The 26,134-nt window shown below is 42.7% G+C and overlaps 2 protein-coding genes across 2 annotated transcripts in view; both read left to right on the forward strand.

The window, feature by feature from the left end:
• The first annotated feature begins 338 nt into the window (after positions 1-338).
• Positions 339-26,134, forward strand: part of LOC120915751 (pancreatic secretory granule membrane major glycoprotein GP2-like) — a 96,154-nt gene continuing 70,358 nt past the window's right edge. Inside the window, exons 1-4 of the mRNA XM_040326524.1 lie at positions 339-443; positions 20,296-20,351; positions 21,443-21,502; positions 22,510-22,611. Of these exons, the coding sequence (XP_040182458.1) occupies positions 21,457-21,502; positions 22,510-22,611 (148 nt within the window). The 5' untranslated portion in view covers positions 339-443; positions 20,296-20,351; positions 21,443-21,456. The remainder of the gene's footprint in view (positions 444-20,295; positions 20,352-21,442; positions 21,503-22,509; positions 22,612-26,134) is intronic.
• On the forward strand, positions 436-5,860 carry LOC120915750 (uromodulin-like). Its single transcript, XM_040326523.1, has 6 exons — positions 436-518; positions 1,642-1,701; positions 2,742-2,843; positions 4,049-4,263; positions 4,487-4,641; positions 5,602-5,860. Exons 2-6 carry the CDS (start codon positions 1,656-1,658, stop codon positions 5,843-5,845), a joined length of 762 nt encoding a protein of 253 aa, XP_040182457.1. The 5' UTR covers positions 436-518; positions 1,642-1,655; the 3' UTR covers positions 5,846-5,860.

Raw genomic sequence — 26,134 nt, forward strand, 5'->3', positions numbered from 1 at the left:
TTTTGGGCACTGTAAAAAAATATCCAAAATGGAAAAAAAAACGTCTATATTTGGGTTTTAAACACGTATGGAAAATAGTTGAAAGATTAATTTCGTAACAGAACAAGGTGACATTTTCATCAGCTATAAATATGAAATGCCTCCAGAAAAATACATCAGTCTGTGACGATGGCTTTAAAGTTAAACCGTGACAGCCCGGGGGCCAAGTCCTGCCTGGGTGAGGCCCATTTACTCCAACGTCACCGGATCTCCACCTTCTAGTTTCTACGTAAGACAGACGCTCTGCATTCCATCTGGACCAATGAGTATATAAGTAGCTGAGTGACCGGTAATTGTACACACAACCTCCACCTCTACCCAACTGTCTTTCCTGAAGGTGACGAAACTCAACTGACAACTGACTTTGCTCACTTGTTGGAAGAACATCGAGTTGTTGGAAGAACATCGAGTTGTTGGAAGAACATCGAGTTGTTGGAAGCCTCCTGCAAACCCGAAACATTTCCACCCCACATTTGTCGGTGAGTATAAATCTTTGACTTCTAAGTAATTTATAGCTCATGGCAAGCAATCAGGATGAAATTACCATTTTCTAAAGCTGGCCATACACCTTACAATCTGATTGTCTCCTTTAGGGAGGGAATATCTTGATAGAATGATGGAGGCGGCCATTGGTGGCTCTTCATTTTGGGATTGCTGGTTGGCTGTTTATCATGATGATTCGTTGGCTTCATTGCTCTCTGAGTTGCTGCCTTTGTAACATATTAAGTTGCAATATCAGGACTTATTTAACTAATCAATCAATTGTTGGAAGTTTTAATGGAAATTGAACAGTCAACATGTGTGTGGCGAGCTTTAGATTTATCAAAACCATGTAACGTTACGTAAGGACTACTAGGGATTTGATCTGTAATCAGTCAGGCAGAACCTTCTACTGAATAAGATCTATAGGGGAAAGTACAATCATCTTCTACTGTGTATGGTCACCTCAACAATTTATCATTACAGGTTTAAATCTTATTGTTTGTTTGTAGTATAAATGTATATATATATAGATAGATAGATAGATAGATAGATAGATAGATAGATAGATAGATAGATAGATAGATGTTTTATTCTACAATATTGTTAAGTCTGGTATGTTACATAGTCATTAAAAATAAGAAATATTGTAACACATATGGAGGTTTGTTGTATATTTTTTATTTGTATTTATTTTGTTTTATTTTGGATTTTGCATTACAGGTTTGAAACTTATTGTTTGTAGTTATAAATGAATATATGCAATAACATTTCTATCTGTATCTATCTATCTATCTATCTATCTATCTATCTATCTATCTATCCCTATCTATCTCTCTCTCTCTCTATCTATATATATATATAGATAGAGAGAGAGATTTTTTTTCCTGATCAAAAATTGTCTAATGTGCCACACATATGAATATTGTAACATATAGATGTTTGTTTATATATTTTTTTTTATTTATTTTGTTTTATTTTGACTGTATAAAACTATTAATAAAATAATGCGAAACTCTGTAGTACTTTTCTTTTTATTATTGTTATTATCATTATTATTATTTTTTTTTTTTGCTACATTGCAAACAGAAATTAGTTGCTCATATAGGATTTATTTTCTAGGGTCCCTGATCACCATGAAGACAACACTGCTGCTCTCTGTACTGTGCGCTGTCATGGCGGGTGAGTGACGTTTGTCTCCTTTTATCTTCTAATATCACATCTGTAATACAGAGACAGAGATTCTCCTAAAAAAGAATCATGAAAAGTGGGCTTGTTGGATCCACTTTACGAATTCTACAGAATATCACCTTTTAACCACTGCTTCAATGTAGCTTGACCTGATAGTGATATATTTTTATAATTCACTTCTTGACTCCTGTAGATTCTTTTCAATTCATTTTTCTTTTTATCCGTATTCCCCCCCACCCCTTTTTTTTTTTTTTTTTCTCTTTATTCTTATATTATCCTCTTTTTATTTAGGGTTTCCTTGAATATTTACTTTTATTTTATTCTTTAATAAGTAACAACTTCTGTATTAATTATATTATTCACTGTCATGTACTCTTTAATGTATAAATGTATGTTTGTTTTCATTCATACTACAAAATTTCAATAATAATAATAATAATAAAAATCTTTGAAACAAAAAAAAACACCTTTTGTCATCGGCATAACATAGGAGGAAGGGGTCTCTGTAGCTGTAGGGGGTCTCACACATGAAAACTGGGCAGGAGAGATAACACTGTTTGAGATAAGACTACAACATACATAAGAACGCACTGCATTTCTGGCAGGATCAATAGTTATAACAAAATTAATTAAGAATTAAGGGCAACCCCGTGCGTCTGCTAAATAGCAGTGTGGATTGCCTGCAGGTGCGGGAAAATGTGCGATTTACACACGTTCCCACACCCGCATGTATGTGACTCTTATTCATGAACACGGGGGAATACAACACAGGGGAAGAGTGCTGAGGAGCTCTTTGTTTATGAATTGTAACAATTTTGAAACAAGTTTGTATTTTGGAACATTTGGATACAAGTTGTAGAAGTTTGACACAAATTGGATTGTTGTGGAACACTTTGAAAGAAACCGGAGATTATCACTGATTTATTTATTTTGATCCTTGTGTTACATTGTAGTTGGATGTGAGATCTGTTTAGACTCCCACACAGGAACACGGGATGTACTTTAATGTTTTATTCTTTCTGTCTCTCCAGCGGCTGCGTCTCAATCTTGTGGAACCTGTGCTACTGATGAGTTTTGTAACAATAGTACTAATACCTGTCAGTGCAATTCAACTTTCTACACATTTACACCAGGTATGGTATACTATAATACAATGTTTACAATGGATCTCATGCCTTTTACAACCAAATATTGCATTTTCCCATAAACCATATGAAGTCCATGTAACATACATAGTACATAGTGGGAAAGTGTAATGGCCCGTTCACACTTGGCTGTTAAATTAACCAGCAATGGAGCACCCCGGTGTGATCATCAATGTAAGGGGGGCACTACACTGATCATCAATGTAAGGGGGACACTACACTGATCATCAATGTAAGGGGACACTACACTGATCATCAATGTAAGGGGGACACTACACTGATCATCAATGTAAGGGGACACTACACTGATCATCAATGTAAGGGGGACACTACACTGACCATCAATGTAAGGGGACACTACACTGATCATCAATGTAAGGGGACACTACACTGATCATCAATGTAAGGAGGACACTACACTGATCATCAATGTAAGGGGGACACTACACTGATCATCAATGTAAGGGGACACTACACTGATCATCAATGTAAGGGGGACACTACACTGATCACCAATGTAAGGGGGACACTACACTGATCATCAATGTAAGGGGGACACTACACTGATCATCAATGTAAGGGGACACTACACTGATCACCAATGTAAGGGGGACACTACACTGATCACCAATGTAAGGGGACACTACACTGATCACCAATGTAAGGGGGACACTACACTGATCATCAATGTAAGGGGGACACTACACTGATCATCAATGTAAGGGGGACACTACACTGATCACCAATGTAAGGGGGCACTACACTGATCATCAATGTAAGGGGGACACTACACTGATCACCAATGTAAGGGGGCACTACACTGATCATCAATGTAAGGGGGACACTACACTGATCATCAATGTAAGGGGACACTACACTGATCATCAATGTAAGGGGGACACTACACTGATCATCAATGTAAGGGGGACACTACACTGATCATCAATGTAAGGGGGACACTACACTGACCATCAATGTAAGGGGGGCACTACATTGACCACCAACAATCAATGTTCTGTATGTAAACTGGAAGTTTAATTTGTATGTAAATCTTTGCCTCTATGACAGCTTTCTCCCCAGTCCCTGGTCACAAGTGGGTATATATAGAAAACCCCAATAGTGTGTAATGTACATCAATCATGTCACCGTCACCTTCTCATCTCAGAAATACTGAATGAATTTTCTCTTTTCAGGAAGCCCTCCATCTCCAAATTTTAATTGTACCGGAGCAATGTTCAATATACAAGTGTCAAAATGTTGGTTGGAAGAACAAGGTTATAATACGTCTGATATCAGGTTGAACGGCACCGACCCCAAGTGTTTCGCAGTAAATCAGAATGTGAATGGAATATCGGAGATGACCCTTCAGCGTCCATTGGTGACCTCTGACTGTAACACGGTTCCTGCGGTAAGTTCTCCTGACACCGTCGGACTGTTTGTTATACAAGAGAAGTAAAAACAGATACAATAAAGTCTGTATAGACATAAATGTGATAATTTAGGGTTTGAGTAGAATAGAGAAGGTGTAGAACCCTTGTCATGTCTGTATTGTTGTCTTTGCCCCCAGAAGACTGTTTTACTTTTTTTTTAAGAAATGTTGCAAGAAAATAAATTTCTTCCTCTCTCTACAGATGAATGCAACCCATGTCATGTACACAAACCAGCTGTATATTTTTGGCAAAACAGACCCAATCAGAATAACAAATGATGTCGTCATGAATATTTCCTGCTCCTACCCACTGAATATGAATGTTGCTCTTAATGTGACATTGCACCCAATAATTGGGTAAGTAAGGTTAAGTACTTTCAGGAATTCATGCTGGCTATCTCTTATTATAATGCATTCTAGAATCTACTCTCGAATCTTCCCTACGGTAGGTTTTAAACTCAGAGGTCTGTAATTACTGGTTGAAGACCTCAATGCCCTTTTAAACAATGGCACTAAACTAGGCTTGTATCAAGCTTCAATAGAAACAAAAGCTTAAATATAACTGAGCTCAACACTCTGAGGACACATGGGTGTATATATATCTATATCTATATCTTTTTAGATATATATATAGATCTATATAGATAGATATACATTTATATAGATAGATCTATCTATATAGATAGATAGATAGATATTATCTGTATAGATTATCAAATCAAATCTTATAAGGTTGTCTAACATGTCAGCATTGCACAATCTTAAAGAATCCATAAAAGAAAAATCACATAGAAACATGTACATTCACTCTCTATTAGAGAGAAAAATGGAAATTCCCCATAGGGTGGAATTTTAAACGGCAACAACACTACCAAAAATGATGTAAAACCGTTGTTTATCAAGACATATAAAATATGATTCAGGGTTTAGGGTTAGGGTAATATGTCCAGGGCTCAGAGAGGCTGTACCACGCCAGCTGATAGCAGGCAATCTGGGTGACAAGAGAGTAAGTAAGTGCGCCCCTGTGACCCACAAGAGAAGTATGGACAAAAAATGCTTTTGGTGTACTTCTCTCAAATTATTCGATTTTTTATTTTTATAACTATTCATTTTATACCATTGTGGTGCATTTGAAATTGTATATCAGCTTCATTGCTTCCATTCGTATACACAGAGCGGATGAAGATATCTAATAGGTTTGCTCTTTATCCTCAGTGCAAAAAAATGTCAGTTCTCTGTATAACATTATTGATGAATGCCCACATACCTGCAAGGGTTTCTAGGTAGGTAACCTTCTGTTGTGTGTCTATTTTCCAGGAGCACAGAAATAACCGGCCCTTCAGGAAATGGAAGTTATACAGCCGTAATGCTGGCCTTTAAAGATAACACATATACCACCCCTCTCTCCGACTCCGACACCCTGACAGTGGAAGATCCTATTTACCTTTCAGTGAGAGTATCAGATCTAGATGCCACCGCCTTCAAACTCAAAGTGGTTAATATTTATGCCTCTCCTACCAATTCAAGCAACCAAAAGTACTATCTTCTTGAGAACGGGTAAGTACACAGTGCGCTGGGTTAGCAGTTCTGTGTGTTCTTTGTACACTTTGACTGCAGAAATAATGTGCCCTTCTGCTACCCTCCCTATACTGTGCCCTTCTGCTTCCCTCCCTATACTGTGCCCTTCTGCTTCCCTCCCTATACTGTGCCCTTCTGCTACCCTCCCTATACTGTGCCCTTCTGCTTCCCTCCCTATACTGTGCCCTTCTGCTTCCCTCCTATAATATACATATTAATAATGAAGACATGCCATGTATTGTCCATCTATAATATAAAGTATATATATAAAAAAAACACACCCCATTTATTGTTCACCTCTAATAGTATGTACCAGAATGTTCTCATCATTGGATTACAGTAACTGAAAACTAATGAAAGGTTTTCTGTATCCAGGTGCCCATCAAGCCAAATTTCCTCTGACCAGCTAACAGTGGACAGCAATGGAGTCGGCGCTGAATCTCGATTTCTTATGAAAGTCTTCAAGATTACCAGTTCTAACACCGTCTATCTCTATGCCGATCTTGCACTCTGCACTACTAACTGTAATTCGGTAAGACTCACCACCATACACATAGAGGATGTTCTGTGATTTCTGTGCCTGAAGGAGGTGGCAGGTTCTCTTTTTAGCCATACACACACATACTAGCACCAGTTTAGACAGGAGCCAAATATCCAACCTGCATGTCCTTGGAGGAAACCAAGACAAGCAAGACATGCAAACTCCATGTAGATAATGCCCTGGCTGGCATTCAAATTATGGTCCCCAGTGCTACAAGGCAAGAGTGCCAACTATCAAACTACTGTGCTGCCTCAATGTCCACAGTTGGCTTTCTAATCATTGCACGGCCTCATTAGGATGCTTAGAGGTGTTTATGGACTGAAAATTAAATATTAAAGATACCGTCTTCCCTCTTGTTTACCTGATCTGCTGCTACTAACCAAGCAGGTAGAACATTGCTGTGTGTAATGAGCACAGTTGCTGCTGAATTAATGGCCAACTCAACACAAAATTAGTGACTTAAATCATATGCTGGCTTCTGAAATTGAGAAACCACCACCAGAATTCACAGTTCTGCCCATCTGCTGCAGCCATAACATGGGATGAGCTAGGGTTTGTTCCAAACTCAAGTGCATCCCTAATAAAGACAATTGGTGCTTTCATACCGATCCCTATTAAAGACAATTGACGATTTAATTGGCCATCACTAACAAAGACAATTGGTGGTTTCATGCCCATCCCTAACAAAGACATGTGACTCATTCCTAACATAAACAACTGGTGGTGTCCTCATGCTGCCCCGATACAATGTAGAATAAATAGGTGATTGGGGAATATGGCTTAGAGAGACTGAAACCAATGTGGAGGGAAAATACAAACTATTCCAGGGAAGTCTCACCATTGGAGTGATTGAAGAACCTGCTGTGCCCGCATTCTCCACCGTTTCCTTTGTGGGGATTACACAGATAAAGGGACATTGTGACTTTAGCATAACTGGGGTATTTCTTGGACACAATTTGCAATTTCTTCATCGATTTCACTTGTCTGGAGTTTCTGTTGAATTACTTTTATTTCCTTACAGACCTGCAGCTCTCGATCCATATCACGTGATTCCCCGGACATTGCAGGAAGGGTCAGCATCTATTTGGATGCAGGTAAGTCATCTCACGGTCACAGTTTTGTTACAGTGATTTTTTTGTGTTTCTTCAGTCACATTTATTAAATCTCAACTCCAGACGAAATATTTATCTCCATTTTTTTTTTGTTTTTTAATAATGCGGGAAAAGGGTTAAAGCTTCTGTCAATTTTCTGTCTTTGTTCCCTGTGGGGGGGGGGGGGGGGAGATATCCCGTTCTGTCGGACACCTGACCAGGAAGTGAGGAGAAACGTCCCAGAGGGGAAAAAACCTGCAGAGGTCCTAACCCTTCGAATAAAAAAAATTTGTTTATTGCTCCATGTGTCCCGTATATTTACCAAACCAATAAGGGAGCAAGTTGCAAATTTTTAGGGATTATTGTGAGTGATTACAAACGCTTTACCTTCTATGGAGATCACTACACAATTATTTCAGCCTACAGTGACTGTGAATATCATACGATATATCCAGGAGAATGAGTATCAGTCCGGTTGAGATCTCCAAATTAACAGATATTTTTCTCTTTATTTCCAGCTGATACCAGTTATGTGGATACCAGTTCTGCCAGCGGTAAGTAATCTCTTACATTGAGAATTTTAATGGTTTAAAGTGATGTAGCTAAACATGTTCAACCCTTTACAGCAACAATACCCTTGTATATGGGGGCCGGGCTGGTGGACCTCAACATCCAGCCCCTGCATTTCAGCATTTCCCTTTGCTTACCGTCCCAATGACAATGGTTTTACCAGACAGAGTACAGTAGGGAAAGGTCAAAGTACCGATCAGCTTTTTTTGCTCTCTGGGTCCTTGTAGCAGATTTTCCCTCAATTCCTATCCAGTAAAACCATTGCCACCGTGACAGTAAATGAGGGTAAATCCCTCCAATGCCACCACGCTATGCAAAAGTTAAAAAACAAAAATTCTGGTTGGACATACACCTTAAATTCTCACAATGTCACAATCTGGTATAAACGTTGCCTTTCATCAGATTGCAGCTACAATGAGAACTTAGAACTGAACAGAAGATCTTCCATAGGAAGATGGAGCGGCTCCATTCCTAATATCTCCTGTGTGTTGTTCCAGGTTTCTCCATGCCTTGGACTTTGTCTGCTCTGATCTTCTCCTGGATCTTGATGAAACTGATGTAATCCCTCCGAGAACCGACCATCCCGACACCATGAGACTTTGTCATATCGTCGCCCCCAATGCTCTCAGCAGAGAGAAGTTATGAAGGAATCTTGTATCTAATTCTTTTTCTGTGGATGGTGTTGGCTGCATCATATATAACGCTTCCTAAGATCACCTTCCCGCTGTGCCTCCCGATTATCTCTCATTGTGTACAGTGCTGATACTCCGCTGTGCCCCCCGATTATCTCTCATTGTGTACAGTGCTGATACTCCGCTGTGCCCCCCGATTATCTCTCATTGTGTACAGTGCTGATACTCCGCTGTGCCCCCCGATTATCTCTCATTGTGTACAGTGCTGATACTCCGCTTTATACCTGAATTATTTATTATGTTGTATTTATTGTAAAGTAGGAATTGTTAATAAGGTAGACATTATATATATATTTTGTATCCCTGGAGAGCGCACCCTGTACTTTCTACTGTTCTTTCACATATAATAAACCGCAAAGTAATTTAATTCAAAGTGTTCTTTGCCTTTATATTTAGTCATTGTAGGTGCTATGGTGAGGGGAAGGTGCCTCCTAAGGCATAAATAAACCCCAAAAACTGAATTTAATATATTGCAGCTCACCAGCCATTAGATGTGGTGGTCGCATTTTAGAGATCTCTATTGGTTGTGGAGTACAGAGGGTGAGGGGAACTTTGGGTAAGGAAAGATTTGTGCCTGGTGGGGAAGGGGGGGGGGCACAGTGATTTTTTATTTCTTTTTTTTGCCTGTGTGTTACAGTTATATATCCCAGAACCCTACATTATGTGTGCTATTTACTCCTGACCCCTGTACTCTGTGAGCTATTGACCCCCTGACCTCTTCACTCTGTGTATTATATACTCCTGACCCCTGCACTCTGTGTAGTACATACTCCTGACCCCTGCACTCTGTGTGGTATATACTCCTGACCCCTGCACTCTGTGTGGTATATACTCCTGACCCCTGCACTCTGTGTGGTATATACTCCTGACCCCTGCACTCTGTGTAGTGTATATACTCCTGACCCCCGGCACTCCTTGTGGTATATACTCCTGACTAGGAATGAGGTTTAGGTTTGGGACTAGCATAGTGTCCAAGGGGCCCAATCCTAGTTCACAGAAATGCCCAACTAATGTATAATTTTTCTCTCATAGAGAACAACTAAACATATTGCACTTCATGACCTTTAAACTTAGCTCAGATGGTTTGGAGGGGCCATTAAGGGGGCTTTTGGGTCCCAGGCAACCATATTGATAATGTGCTTTGGCTGTAATAGAGAAAGCATAGGAAGTGCTGCTGATAAAGTGCATTGAGGCAGATTTGTGTAGGTCTTGTAGGCAATCGTCTCTTTAAGTCAGGGTTCCTCAAGTCCCATCTTCATCCTAAGTCCCCCTTTTCCAGTCCTATCTCCTCCATCCCATCTCCTCCTCCTCTAGTCCCATTGTCTCCATCCCATGTCCTCCTTCAGCCCAATCTCCTCCATCCTATGTCTTCCTTTAATCCCATCTTCTACTTCAGTCCCATCTCCTCCATCCTATGTTCTCATAAAGTCCCATCTCTTCTATTCTATGTTCTCTTCAAGTCCCATCTCTTCTATTCTAGGTTCTCATCAAGTCCCATCTCTTCTATTCTATGTTCTCGTCAAGTCCGATCTCTTCTATTCTATGTTCTCATCAAGTCCCATCTCTTCCATCCTATGTTCTCATCAAGTCCTATCTCTTCCATCCTATGTTCTCGTCAAGTCCCATCTCCTCCATCCTATGTTCTCATCAAGTCCCATCTCTTCCATCCTATGTTCTCATCAAGTCCTATCTCTTCCATCCTATGTTCTCGTCAAGTCCCATCTCCTCCATCCCATGTCCTCCTCAAGTCCCATCTCCTGCATCCTATGTTCTCATTAAGTCCCATCTCCTCCATCCTATGTTCTCATCAAGTCCCATCTCCTCCATCCTATGTTCTCGTCAAGTCCCATCTCTTCCATCCTATGTTTGGTCAAGTCCCATCTCCCCCATCCTATGTCCTCGTCAAGTCCCATCTCTTATATTCCTATGTTTGGTCAAGTCCCATCTCTTCCATCCTATGTTCTCCTCAAGTCCCATCTCCTCCATCCTATGTTCTCCTCAAGTCCCATCTCCTCCATCCCATGTCCTCCTCAAGTCCCATCTCCTCCATCCTATGTTCTCATCAAGTCCCATCTCCTCCATCCTATGTTCTCATCAAGTCCCATCTCCTCCATCCTATGTTCTCGTCAAGTCCCATCTCTTCCATCCTATGTTTGGTCAAGTCCCATCTCCCCCATCCTATGTTCTCGTCAAGTCCCATCTCTTCCATCCTATGTTCTCCTCTTTGATGCCATCTCCTCCATCCTATGTTCTCGTCAAGTCCCATCTCTTCCATCCTATGTTTGGTCAAGTCCCATCTCCTCCATCCTATGTTCTCATCAAGTCCCATCTCTTCCATCCTATGTTCTCCTCAAGTCCCATCTCCTCCATCCTATGTCCTCCTCAAGTCCCATCTTCTCCATCCTATGTCCTCCTCAAGTCCCATCTCCTCCATCCTATGTCCTCCTCAAGTCCCATCTCCTCCATCCTATGTTCTCATCAAGTCCCATCTCTTCCATCCTATGTTCTCATCAAGTCCCATCTCTTCCATCCTATGTTCTCATCAAGTCCCATCTCTTCCATCCTATGTTCTCATCAAGTCCCATCTCTTCCATCCTATGTTCTTCTCAAGTCCCATCTCCTCCATCCTTTGTCCTCCTCAAGTCCCATCTCCTCCATCCTATGTTCTCATCAAGTCCCATCTCTTCCATCCTATGTTCTCATCAAGTCCCATCTCTTCCATCCTATGTTCTTCTCAAGTCCCATCTCCTCCATCCTATGTCCTCCTCAAGTCCCATCTTCTCCATCCTATGTCCTCCTCAAGTCCCATCTCCTCCATCCTATGTCCTCCTCAAGTCCCATCTCCTCCATCCTATGTTCTCATCAAGTCCCATCTCTTCCATCCTATGTTCTCATCAAGTCCCATCTCTTCCATCCTATGTTCTCATCAAGTCCCATCTCTTCCATCCTATGTTCTCATCAAGTCCCATCTCTTCCATCCTATGTTCTTCTCAAGTCCCATCTCCTCCATCCTATGTCCTCCTCAAGTCCCATCTCCTCCATCCTATGTTCTCATCAAGTCCCATCTCTTCCATCCTATGTTCTCATCAAGTCCCATCTCTTCCATCCTATGTTCTCATCAAGTCCCATCTCTTCCATCCTATGTTCTCATCAAGTCCCATCTCTTCTATTCTATGTTCTCGTCAAGTCCGATCTCTTCTATTCTATGTTCTCATCAAGTCCCATCTCTTCCATCCTATGTTCTCATCAAGTCCTATCTCTTCCATCCTATGTTCTCATCAAGTCCCATCTCTTCCATCCTATGTTCTCATCAAGTCCCATCTCTTCCATCCTATGTTCTCATCAAGTCCCATCTCTTCCATCCTATGTTCTTGTCAAGTCCCATCTCCTCCATCCTATGTTCTCCTCTTTGATGGCATGTCCTCCTTCCCATGTTCTCCTCCTTTTCCATATATTTATAAAACCTTGTAAGCTGCTATACTAATTCAGTGCAGCTGCCCTCACTTTCCACACTTCCTTAAAATATGTGCAAAGACAATTATAACAAATAGGTGCAGCGCTTACCTATATATACATAAGAATATCCCATATGGGATGTATGCAGTGCAAAGAAATGTGAACAAATAAAGTGCAAAGTGATAAATATTAGAAAAAAAGTGAATCACATAAATCCATAAAATGTCCTTACGAGTAGATCAAATATTTGTGAACCCAACGTGCCAGTCCACTTTCTAAATGATGAAAACAAATTTATAGACGAAACAATCTATTCACAATCATCCACCTCTGTGCATGTTATCAAAATCCTGTGCTCCATCCACCGGATGTGCCCTCACCATATGTACTTTAACCCCTTCCCGCCCGGTCTATAGCAGAATGACGGCCAGGAAGTGGTTGAGTTATCCTGACTGGGCGTCATAGCAGTCCAGCAGGATGTGGTGGTCTGACACACCGACTCTCCAATCACAGCTGATCACAGTGTAAATGGGAAAAGCCATGTATCGGCTTTTCCTCTACTTGCAATGACAGACACGAGTAGAGGAGAGCCGATTGGCTGCTCTCCTGACAGGGGGGTCTGCACTGATTGATTATCAGTGCAGCCCCCAAGGATACCCACCCAAGACCACTAGGGATGCCCACCCATGGTCAGCAAGGTTGCCCACCCATAGCCACTATGTAAGCCCAATAGATCCCACCAGGAATGGCAATCTGTGCCTATCAGTGATGCCTGCCAGTGACTCTGATCAGTGCTGCCTATCAGTGCCATCTATCAGTGATCTCCATCTGTGCCCACCAGTGTGGCCTATACGTGTCCTCCAGTGCCACCTATGAGTGCCCATCAGTGCCCATAAGTGCCGCCTATAAGTGCCCATCAGTGCCACCTATCAGTGCCACCTATCTGTGCCCATCAGTGCTGTTTATTAGTGCTGCCCATCTTTGCCTAACAGTGCTGCATATAAGTGCCACCTGATCAGTGCCAATCAGTATTGCCTCATCAGTGCCCATCAGTGAAGGAGAAAACTTACTTATTTACAAAGTTTTGTAACAGAAACAAAGAAAATTTTGTTTTCCAAAATGTTGTTCTTTTTTTTATTTGTAGCGCAAAAAATAAAGGTGATCAAATTCCACCAAAAGAAATCTCTATTTGTGGGAAAAAGATGATAACAATTTTGTTTGGGTACAGCATTGCATGACCGCGCAATTGTCATTCAAAATGTGAGAGCGCTGAAAGCTGAAAACTGGTCTGGGCAGGAAGGTGTATAAGTGCCCCGTATTCAGTGGCGTCACTAGGGTTGGTGTCACCTGGTGCAGTAAAACATGGTGTCATCCCCCCCATGTATACTGCCCAGCGCGCTGCAGGCAGTGCACGGTCACGGTGTGCACCCCAAACCGGTCCCTGTAAATGATAGTATAGGGTGGTATAGTGGCAGATTAGGGTAGTATAGGGTGGTGTAGGGCAGGTTAGGGTGGTATAGGGTATAGGGCAGGTTAGGGTGGTATAGGGCAGGTTAGGGTGGTGTAGGGTATAGGGCAGGTTAGGGTGGTGTAGGGTATAGGGCAGGTTAGGGTGGTGTAGGGTATAGGGCAGGTTAGGGTGATATAGGGCAGATTGGGGGGATATAGGGCAGATTAGGGGGATATAGGGCAGGTTGGGGTTGTATAGGTCAGGTTGCAGGCTCCCAGATCACCGCCCCCCCATGTGAATGGATATCAGGCACATGGTACCCCTACCCATTCACCAAAAAGGTGTCAAAAAGTAAAAACCACATAGACAGTTTTTGACAATCTTCTATATATATAAAACTCAACGTGTGTGTGTGTGTATGTATGTATGTATGTATGTATGTATGTTCCAGCATCACGTCCAAATGGCTAAAGATATTAACATGAAACTTGGCACACATGTTACTTATATGTCAGCAACAAACATAGGATAGGTGGTTTAACCCTTACCCACCCCCATTTGCCATGGTCGGGGTTTTCCTTTAAAGTCCCATTCAACTCTATGGGAAATACATGTTACTTCATAACTTCCAAACGGCTGTAGATATTTCGATAACACTTGGTCACATGTTACTTATATGTCCACTTACACTATAGGATAGTTAATTTATCCCTTAACTACCCCCATTTGTGAGGGTCGGGGTTTTTGTTTAAAGCCCCATGCAAATCAATGGGAAATGTATGTTCCCACATAACTTCTGTACGCCTGGAGATATTTCACTAATACCTGCTACACATATTACTTATATGCCAAATAAAAATATATGACAGTTAAATTAACCCTTACCTACACCCTTATATAAAAGATGGCTATATTTATATTACTATGATTTTCCTCCCCAAAAGGTTAAGATAGGAAGACCGGGCAACGCCGGGTATTCAGCTAGTTCTTCTATAAAAAAGAAGGAAAAAAAGTGTCCTGCGATGCCCTTACAAGGATGTCTTTATGAACCTTTCTTTGTGTAATGGCAAAAATCATTTGGTGAAGGGGGGATTATTGTGTGTGTGTGGGGGGGGGGGGGGGTTATGGTGTGGGGGTTGTTTTTTAGGGGTTGGGTTTGGTCCCTTTAGTTCCAGTGAAGAGAACTCTTAAGGCGTTCAGAAGGGGGTTAGTAGACTCAGCAACAGACTTGTTGGGCCTGTAGGAGATCACATTTCTAGTGGGGGGAAACGGTAGGGAATGGGGTCACTGGTGGTCTCTCCAGGAGGCTGAGGACTTTGCAGGTACACCGTGGGAGACTGGAAGGTGCTGCAGGTATGGTGGTGAGCACTGTGCGTATTTGGAGGGCAATGTAGGAAACTGTTTAAGGTTGGGGGTACAATGGGAGGCTGAAGTACTACAGTATGTAGGCTGTGGGGGTACTGCAGTAGGCTGGGGGGGCACTGTGGGAGGTTGAAAGTTTGGGGGGGGGCACTATGGTAGATAGGAGGCACTGAGGAAGGTTAGGGGATCTGAAGCTGACTTGTTGGCTCTGTAGGGGATAGAATTTACTAGTGGGGAAGGGGAGCTGTTAGAAATGGGGGAAATGGTAGTCAATGGGGTCAATGGTGGTCTCCCCAGAAGACTGAGGCCTTTGCAGGGGCACTGTGGGAGACTGGAAGGTGCTGTTGGGACTTGGGGGGGTCACTGTAAGTATTTACAGGGCAATGTAGGTTGCTGTTGAAGGTTGGGGGTACAAAGGAAGGCTCTACAGTATATAGGCTGTGGGGGCACTACAGTAGGCTGGGGGGCGCTGTTGGAGGTTGGAAGTTTGGGGGGGGGCGCTATGGTAGATGGGAGGCCTTGAGGAAGGTTGGGGGGTCTGTAGAAGACCTTTTGGCTGTGTGGGTGATGGAATTTATTATAGGGGGGCTGGGGGAAATTGTAGGGAATGTGATCTCTGGTGGTCTCTCCACGAAGCTGAGGAATTTACAGGGGCACTGTGGGAGACTGAAAGGTGCTGCAGGGAATGGAGGGTGGGGGGTGGGGTTGTTAGCACTGCGAGTATTTGGAGGGCAGTGTGGGACATTTTTGAAGGTTGGGGGTACTATGGGAGGCTGGAGTACTACAGTACATGTGTGGGCACTGCAGTAGGCTGGGGGGCACTGTGGGAGGTTGGAAGTTTGGGGGGCACTATGGTCAATTGGGAGACACTGAGGAAGGTTAGGGTATCTGCAGCTGGCTGATGGCCCAGTTGGGGGGAACCACTTGTGAATTACTGTCATAGAGGCATCAAGCCAAGGGAAAAGCCCCCCTGACCTGCAATCCCATCTGCCCCTGGAGTAGTGGAATGTTACAGAAAGATGACAAAATTAAAGTACAAACAGTAACGACAAAATATGTTTTACATGTCTGTCCAATGTACCAATGTTTCTCTGATCTTTTCTATTGTCTATCAAGGTGGAGGGTTCATGAAGAAAAATATTGATTTTCTCCTTCCCTATGAAGAGGACATTTCATATGTAAAAACATCAGAACTATTGCTCCAAAATGTTTTTCCGGAGGATTAAAGTCTATGTAAATGCATAGATGTTTTGGGTAGAGTGGTGAGGGATTAGAACCTCTGTCAGGTTTATATTGCTGTAAGAATCCATAACATCTCAGAAAACAATACTATACTTTAAAACACAAACAGACCAATCTAGAGTGTTTTTAGGTAGACGCCTTCCATTCCATTCTATTGTGTCACCTGTCTGAGGGAAGGGCGATTTCAAGAATTCCTTTTACGTAGAATATCTATGTAATACTCACCGGGGGTAGAGTGTATTTCTAGAATTCTAAAATTCTTAATAACACCAAGAGCTAGAAGAAATACCATTTGGTACGGAAATGCGGGCAGCGGAATGGGTAAACTGAATGTGAGTACATAGAAAGCTTTGAACTTAAAGTGATATTAAACCCAAAAATGTATTATAATGCAGCTTACCGGTCATCAGATCAGCCTTTTTCAACCAGGGGTGAGATCTCTTCAGGGGTGCCTTGGCAAAATGCCTACAAATTGGCCAAAAACAGATGGTGGGTGGATGAAGACTGCCTTTTAGTTACACAAAGCAGCATTATGACCAGGGTCATCACTTCCACTAGGCAAACTAGGCAGCCGCCAAGGGTGCACTGCTCTCTAGGGGGTGCTGCCACAGCCACTGACTTCCCCTCTATCCTGGCCAGGGAACACGAGGGACTAAAGAATGTCCGGCGGGCACAGCTGACGAAGCACAGGAGGACAGTGGGGAGTCGGATGAGGCAGGCACAGCTGAGGAGCAGAAGAAGGACAATGGGGAGCCGGACGGGACAAGGCGATGCACAGCTGAGGAGGCAGAGGAGGACAGTGGGGAGCCGGACAGGACAAGGCGGGCACAGCTGAGGAGGCGAAGGAGGACAGCAGGGAGCCAGGCAGGACAAGGCGGGCACAGCTGAGGAGGCAGAGGAGGACAGTGGGGAGCCGGACAGGACAAGGCGGGCACAGCTGAGGAGGCGAAGGAGGACAGTAGGGAGCTGGATGGGACAAGGTGGTGCACAGCTGAGGAGGCAGAGGAGGACAGTGGGGAGCCGGACAGGACAAGGCGGGCACAGCTGAGTTGGCAGAGGAGGACAGAGCCAGACGGGACAAGGAGGACACAGCTAAGGAGGCGGAGGAGGACAGTGGGGAGCAAAATGGGACGAGGCAGGCACAGCTGAGGAGGAGGTCTCCAGACATTGGCAAACTATCCACCCATTACCCCAAGACCATTCCAGGAACGTGTGCAATGGGAATATTGACATTGGCTTACCCAACAGCCCCGGTATTGGCCATTCTAGCCCTGATAGAATTCAGTGCATTTCTCCCGGGCACATCTACACATAATTGGTCAGGATGACAATGATGGGAAAATAACTACATTGTAACACATTTGTGTATCATAGTAATTCTAATCACCCTACATCAGTGGTTCTCAACCTGGGGGTCGGGACCCCCTTGGGGGTCAAATGACAATTTGCCAGGGGTCACCAAATCCTGGGCTGTTCAGGAAGTCTGCAGCACTCTCAGCCTTTTCACAGCCATCCAGCAGGTCTGTCCCTGGAGCCTGTGGCCGCCCAGCTGGGCTGCTCCTGGAGCCCTTGCCTGCCCATTCAGCTCACAGCATGTCTTTGGGGCAGAGACTAGAGGTCAGCTGACTGGTGAGAAATGTGAAGTGGGAGGGGCTGGAGGAGACCCTATCTCCTGATTTCAGCATAGGTGTCACTGCTGCGAGACACCACAGAGCTGGCGACAAATTGAGTAACACTACCTGTGATTACAGTTGCCACTTAAAGTCCCCACTACAGTTCTCAGATCAGCAGATGATCTTGATCAAGAGCATCTAAGCTGGCTGATCAGAACTCCCCACTGCCAGCACCCCCCCCCCCCCCAAGGAGTAATGCCGCGTACACGCGGTCGTTTTTCGTCATGAAAAAAAATGACATTTCTTAAAACGTCATTTAAGATCATTGGCCCAGATTCAGTAAGCAATTGCGCCTGCATAACCATAGTTGCTGACTTGCGCCGGCGTAACGAGTTCTCCTGATTCAGAGAACTCTACGCCGACTGCAGCCTAAAATCTGCGTGGCATAAGGCTCTTATGCTACGCAGATTTTAGGCTGCATTCTTGCGATGACCGCTAGGGGGCGTTCCCATTGTGGTCAGCGTATAGTATGCAAATTCACAATGTTGCGCGCCCCCTGCGTACGCAAGTTACGTCGTTTCCGTACGGCGTGTTTAGCGTAAGGCTGCCCCTTCTAATAGCAGGGGCAGCCAATGCTAAACTATACCCGGCGTTCCCGCGTCGCGACGTTCGAATTTTACAACGTTTGCGTAAGTGAATCGTGAATGGCGCTGGATGGCATTCACGTTCACTTTGAAGCAAATGACGTCCTTGCGACGTCATTTGCCGCAATGCACGTCGGGAAAGTTTCCCGACGGAGCATGCACTCTACGCTCGGCGCGGGAGCGCGCCTAATTTAAATGATTCCCGCCTCCGGCGGGATCATTTACACTGCGCGCGCTTACGCCGGGCAATTTTGCCGGCGCGCCCTCGCAATTTACGGAGCTACTGCTCCGTGAATCGAGGGCAGCGCAAAATATTTGCGGGGGCGCAGGGCAAAATCGTTGCCCTGCGCCTCCGCAAATAGAGCGCAATTCTTTCTGAATCCGGGCCATTGTGTGTGGGCTTCACATCGTTTTTCGGCTTCTGAAAAATTTCGTTTTTCGGCTTGTAAAAAATGATCTTGTGTGGGCTAAAACGACGTTTTAAACCCGCTCATGCCCGGAAGCGAGTTATGAGACAGGAGCGCTCATTCTGGTAAAACTACCGTTCATAATGGAGTAAGCACATTCATCACGCTGTAACAGACAGAAAAGCGCAAATCGTCTTTTACCAACACGGAATCAGCTAAAAGCAGCCCAAAGGCGAATGGAACTTTCCCTTTATAGTGCCGTCGTACGTGTTGTACGCCACCGCGCTTTGCTAGATCATTTTTTAAAAACGATGGTGTGTGGGCAACGTCGTTTTTAATGATGAAGTTGGAAAAACGTTGTTTTTTTTCATGATGAAAAATGTCTTTTTTTTTTATGCCGAAAAACGACCGTGTGTACGCGGCATAAGAGAAGGAATACAAGTAGAGAATACATGGAAGGGAGAGGAAAAGAGGGAGAGGAACAAAGAAAAAAAGGGAGAGAAAGAATAAGAGAAAGAACAGGAAAGATGACTAGAGAGAGGCATTGGGGGACAAGAAAGATAGAGAGATAAAAGTGAAAGAAAGGAGAATATAGAGAGTGGTACATCCTAAAATGTACCAGAGGGGGTTTTAATACTGTACGAGTGTAAGGGACTTGGGGATCCCTAAATGTCCGTGGGTTAGGGGCGCAAATTACTTGTCTAGCCTTAGGTGCTGAAAACCCACGCTACAAAAAATTCTACTGTTAGGGGTCCCCACAACTTGGAAAATGTATCAAGGGGTCACGGCACTAGAAAGGTTGAGAACCACTGCCCTACATAGATGTAGCTGGTCGGGTATCTGGCACCATCACCATTACGATATGAAATCTATTTGTGATACAATAAAACTTGTTGTTTTTGTGCATTTTGTTCTTGTTAATATATTTTGGGCGCTGTAAAAAAATCTCCAAAATGGAAGAAACGTCTATAATTGGGTTTTAAACACGTATGTAAAATAGTTGAAAGATTAATTTCGTAACAGAACAAGGTGACATTTTCATCAGCTATAAATATGAAATGCCTCCAGAAAAATACATCAGTCTGTGACGATGGCTTTAAAGTTAAACCGTGACAGCCCGGGGGCCAAGTCCTGCCTGGGTGAGGCCCATTTACTCCAACGTCACCGGATCTCCACCTTCTAGTTTCTACGTAAGACAGACGCTCTGCATTCCATCTGGACCAATGAGTATATAAGTAGCTGAGAGATCGGTAATTGTACACACAACCTCCACCTCTACCCAACTGTCTTTCCTGAAGGTGACGAAACTCAACTGACAACTGACTTTGCTCACTTGTTGGAAGAACATTGAGTTGTTGGAAGAACATCGAGTTGTTGGAAGCCTCTTGCAGCCCCGGAACATTTCCACCCCACATTTGTCGGTGAGTAGAAATCTTTGACTTCTAAGTAATTTATAGCTCATGGCAAGCAATCAGGATAAATTATAATTTTCCAAAGCTGCCCTTATACATTACAATCTGATTGTCTCCTTTAGGGAGGGAATATCTTGATAGAATGATGGAGTCGGCCATTGGTGGCCCTTCATTTTGGGATTGCTGGTTGGCTGGTTATCATGATCATTCTTTGGCTTCATTGCTCTCTGAGTTGCTGCCTTTGTAATATGTTTGATATAATTTAATATAAGGACTTATTTTACTATCCAATCAATTGTTGGAAGTTTTAATGGACATTGAACAGTCAACATGTGTGTGGTGAGCTTTAGATTTTCCAAAACCATGTTATTTTGGGTTTTACTGCATTGCATTACAGGTTAAAAAAATATTGTTTGTTTGTTGTTATAAATGAATATATACAATAACATTTATATTTGTGTATATATATATATATATATATATATATATATATATATATATATATATATATATATATATATATATATATTCATTTATTCATATCTATCTATCTATATAGACAGATAGATAGATAGATAGATAGATAGATAGATAGATAGATAGATAGATAGATAGATAGATATGAATAAATATATATATATATATGTTATTGCATATATTCATTTATAACTACAAACAAACAATAATTTTCAAACCTGTAATGCATAGATAGATATAGATCTCTATCTATCTATCTATCTATCTATCTATCTATCTATCTATATCTATATATAGATATATCTATATATATAGATATATATATATATATATATATATATATATATAGAGATATATATATTTTTTCCTGGTCAAAAATTGTCTAATGTGTTACACATATGAATATTGTAACATATAGATGTTTGTTTGAATTTTTTATTTTATTTTTGTATTTATTTTGTTTTATTTTGACTGTATAAAACTAATAATAAAATAATGCGAAACTCTGTAGGGCTTTTCCTTTTATTATTATTATGATTATTATTATTATTATTATTATTATTTAATTTTTTTTGCTAAATTGCAAACAGAAATTAGTTGCTCATATAGAATATATTTTCTAGGGTCCCTGATCACCATGAAGACAACACTGCTGGTCTCTGTACTGTGCGCTGTCATGGCGGGTGAGTGACGTTTGTCTCCTTTTATCCTTTAATAACACATCTGTAATTCAGAGACAGCGATCGTTCCCCAGAAATTGGAGGGTACGATCGGGGAGGGGCACAAGTTATAACAAAATTAATTAAGGATTAAAGCGGGGGTTCACCCAACAAAAAATTTCTAACATTACATTGAGCCGAGTTGTGATAATGACATTATGCTGACCTTTGTAATTTTATTGCCGTACATACCGTTTTATCTATATTTTCACCGTGGCTTCCGGGTATGTAATCTGCGGGACTGGGCATTCCTAATTGATTGACATGCTTCCGACCGGCGCATACAGCGCGTCACGAGTTGCCGAAAGAAGCCGGACTGCGAGTCGGCTCTATACGGCGCCTGCGCACCGACGTTCGGCTTCTTTCAGGAACTCGTGACGCGCTGTATGCGCCGGTCGGAAGCATGTCAATCAATTAGGAACGCCCAGTCCCGCAGATTACATACCCGGAACCCGCGGTGAAAATATAGATAAAACGGTATGTACGGCAATAAAATTTAAAAGGTCAGCATAATGTCATTATCACAACTCGGCTCAATGTAATGTTAGAATTTTTTTTTTTGGGTGAACCCCCGCTTTTAGGGAAACCCCGTATGTCTGCTAAATAGCAGTGTGGATTGCCTGCAGGTGCGGGAATATGTGCGATTTACACACGTTCCCACACCCGCATGTATGTGACTCTTATTCATGAACACGGGGGAATACAACACAGGGGAAGAGTGCTGAGGGGCTCTTTGTTTATGAATTGTAACAATTTTGAAACAAGTTTGTATTTTGGAACATTTGGATACAAGTTGTAGAAGTTTGACACAAACTGGATTGTTGTGGAACAATTTGCAACAAACCGGAGATTATCGCTGATTGATTTATTTTGATCCTTGTGTTACATTGTAGTTGGATGTGAGATCTGTTTAGACTTCCACACAGGAACACGGGATGTACTTTAATGTTTTATTCTTTCTGTCTCTCTAGCGGCTGCGTCTCAATCTTGTGGAACCTGTGCTACTGATGAGATTTGTAACAATATTACTAATACCTGTCAGTGCAATTCAACTTTCTACACATTTACAGCAGGTATGATATACTACGGTATAATAAAATGTTTACAATGGATCTCATGCCTATTAAAACTAAATATTGCATTTTCCCATAAACCATATGAGGTCCATGTAACATACATAGTACAGAAAGTGTAATGACCCGCTTACACCCGACTGGTAAATTAACCAGCAATGGAGCTCCCCGGTGTGAATGAGAAAATCCCTATAGTGTATAATGCACATCAATCACGTCACCTTCTCATCAGTGTTACCAACCGTCCGTATTTTTACGGACAGTTCGTAAAAACTGACTCTTTTTCCCCCGTTCGTAAATGTCCGTGGTTGCAGAAATGTGCCAGTAAAAATAGCCGAGATCGGTTCGGCTTGGAACAGCTCATTGAGATTGGAGGCAGGGGGTGATTGGAGGCAGGGGGTGATGGTGGCTGCGGTGGCACCGCAGAGGGGGATGGAGGCAGGGGACAATGGAGGCAGGGGGAGATTGGAGGCAGGGGGTGTTAGTGGCACCGCAGAGGGGTATGGTGGCACCGCAGAGGGTGGGGGATGGAGACAGTGGTTGTTGGTGGCACCGCAGAGGGGGATGGAGGCAGGGGACGATGGAGGCAGGGGGTGATTGGAGGCAGGGGGCCTGGGGGAGATTGGAGGCAGGGGGAGATTGGAGGCAGAGGGGGATGGAGGCAGGGGGTGATTGGAGGCAGGGGGCCTGGGGGAGATTGGAGGTAGGGGGAGATTGGAGGCAGAGGGAGATTGGAGGCAGGGGAAGATTGTGGCACCGCAGAGGGGGGTGAAGGCAGGGGACGATGGAGGCAAGTAGCCTGGGGGAGATTGGAGGCAGGGGGAGATTGTGGCACCACAGAGGGGGGGTGAAGGCAGGGGGTGTTGGTGGCAGAGGAGGATGGAGGCAGGGGGTGATGTGACTAAATAATTTGCCGTTATTATATCGAAAATAACAAAAATATGTTTCTTTACCTTAATATCTACCTTAAATCACATTGCTATTTGCCTAGCGTACTTGTTTGTAGCCTAAATACTGAAATTTGCACCTAAAAATGTAATTTAGTAACTTTTGTGAAATGCCAATAATAACGTGGCTGCGACAGTAAATTTCGGGTGTCGTGCCAGTAAATTTCAATCTGTTAGGTTGGCAACACTGCTTCTCATCTCAGAAATGCTGAATGAATTTTCTCTTTTCAGGAAGCCCTCCCTCTCCAAATTTTAATTGTACTGGAGCAAAGTTCAATATACAAGTGTCAAAATGTTGGTTGGAAGAACAAGGTTATAATACATCTGATATCAGACTGAACAGCACCAACCCCGAGTGTTTCGCAGTAAATCAGAATGTGAATGGAATATCGGAGATGATCCTTCAGCGTCCATTGATAACCTCTGACTGTAACACGGTTCCTGCGGTAAGTTCTCCCGACACCGTCTGACTGTTTGTTTTACAAAATAAGTAAAAACAGATACAATAAAGTCTGTATAGACATAAATGTGATAATTTAGGGTTTGCATGGAATAGAGAAGGTGTAGAACCCTTGTCATGTCTGTATTGTTGCCTTTGCCCCCAGAAGACTGTTTTACTCTATATGTATTTAAAAAAACAAAAAAATATTTTGTAAGGAAAGACATTTCCAACCAGAACCAGAACCTTTTGTTGCATATCTCAGGCTCAGAAGAACACATTAAAGTAGTAATAAAGCCTAAGTGTTTGTTTTACCCTAATGCATTCACAGCATTAATAGAAAACATGCCCGGGTACATTTACAACTCCCCCCATTATTTTAATAGGAGGAGAAAACAGAGTGACAGAGACAAGTCCTCTGCTTCTTCTTTCACTGTCCACTCACAGGTTGGGGGGGGGGGGGGGGGGTCCAAGGGAACCTGGACTTAGAGAAAGTGGGTTGAATGGCCATCAGACTGAGGACATCAATTGGCAAAAGTACCACTGGGGGAAATCTCCGCATTGAAGTTGAATATTATAGTAAAAGCTAGTTTTGTTATTTTATCTTTTGGTGGGCTATTTATTTTTATTTGGTTGTTTTGAGCTGGAGTTCTGCCCTAACCAAACTGGAGACTTGTCAGGGAATTCACTGACATTAATAGTAACTATTTGCTAATGTGCTGTTTACTGTATGGGGGTTTTCTGACCTGGCTTAATTACTTATTTGCTTCCTCTCTCTACAGATGAATGCGACCCATGTCATGTACACAAACCAGCTGTATATTTTTGGCAAGACGGATCCAATCCGAATAACAAATGATGTCGTCATGAATATTTCCTGCTCCTACCCGCTGAATATGAATGTTGCTCTCAATGTGACACTGCACCCAATAATTGGGTAAGTATTATTTCATACTTTCAGGAATCCATGCTGGCTATCTCTTATAATATTGCATTCTAGCACCTACTACTCTTGTATTTCCCCTACAGTAGATGTTAAACTCACAGGTCTGTAGTTACTGCTTGAAGACCTCAATTCCTTTTTAAACAAAGGCACTAAACTAGGCTTGTTGCCAAGCTTCAATAGAAACAAAAGCTTAAATATAACTTAGCTCAACTCTCCGAGGACACATGGGTGTAAGCAACGTGGGCCAAGTGTTTTCAAGTAACCATGTCAAACTGAGAGTTCATGTTCCCACAATGGAAGAGTTTTTAAGGCCTTTGTCTCCAACCTTCCCTGAGCTTCATTGCTGCAGCCTCCGTGAGACTCTTTGGCATTCAATGGTTGTGCATTCCCTTGCCACGCTGCATGGTTTCTTCCTCCTCACGCTACAACACTACTGAGTCCTGTAGTGACATTGAGGTCAGAGTAAAAATCCATGTCATGCACTGGGAGACACTTACAGAATAGTTGAATACTGAAGAGTCTGGTGGAGGCTGCAGCACTGGACCAATGGACGGGTAGGAGACATGGGCTGCTTGTCAGATGAGTATAAAAGCATGTTTCTTAATTTTGTTCCAACCTGAAAAGATCACTTAATCATTAGTAAGACCTCATCTGGAATATGCCGTTCAGTTTTGGGCTCCAGTTCACAAAAAGGATATCGGGGAACTGGAGAAAGTGCAGAGAAGGGCAACCAAACTGATAAGAGGCATGGAGGAGCTCAGCTATGAGGAAAGATTAGAGGAAAATAAATTATTCACTCTTGAGAAGAGGAGAATAAGGGGGGATATGATCAACATGTACAAATATATAAGGGGTCCATATAGTGAACTTGGTCTTGAGTTATTCACTTTAAGGTCACCACAGAGGACAAGGAGGCACTCGTTAGGTCTAGAGGAAAAAGATTTCATCTCCAAATACGGAAAGATTTCTTCACAGTAAGAGCTGTGGTTCTGGCAAGCTCAGTAGATTGCTTTAAAAAAATGGTCTGTACATTTAGGTTAGGGTTAGAGGTTAGAGGTTAGGGTTAGGTTTTAGGGTTAGGGGTAGGGTTAGGGGTAGGGTTAATGTTAGGGTTAGGTCAGTGGTTAGGGTTAGGAGTTAGGGTTAGGGGTTAGGGTTAAGGTCAGGGTCAGGTTTAGGGGTAGGGTTAAT

The sequence above is a fragment of the Rana temporaria genome, chromosome 10 (genome assembly GCF_905171775.1).
Source record: "Rana temporaria chromosome 10, aRanTem1.1, whole genome shotgun sequence".
Lineage (NCBI taxonomy): Eukaryota > Metazoa > Chordata > Amphibia > Anura > Ranidae > Rana > Rana temporaria.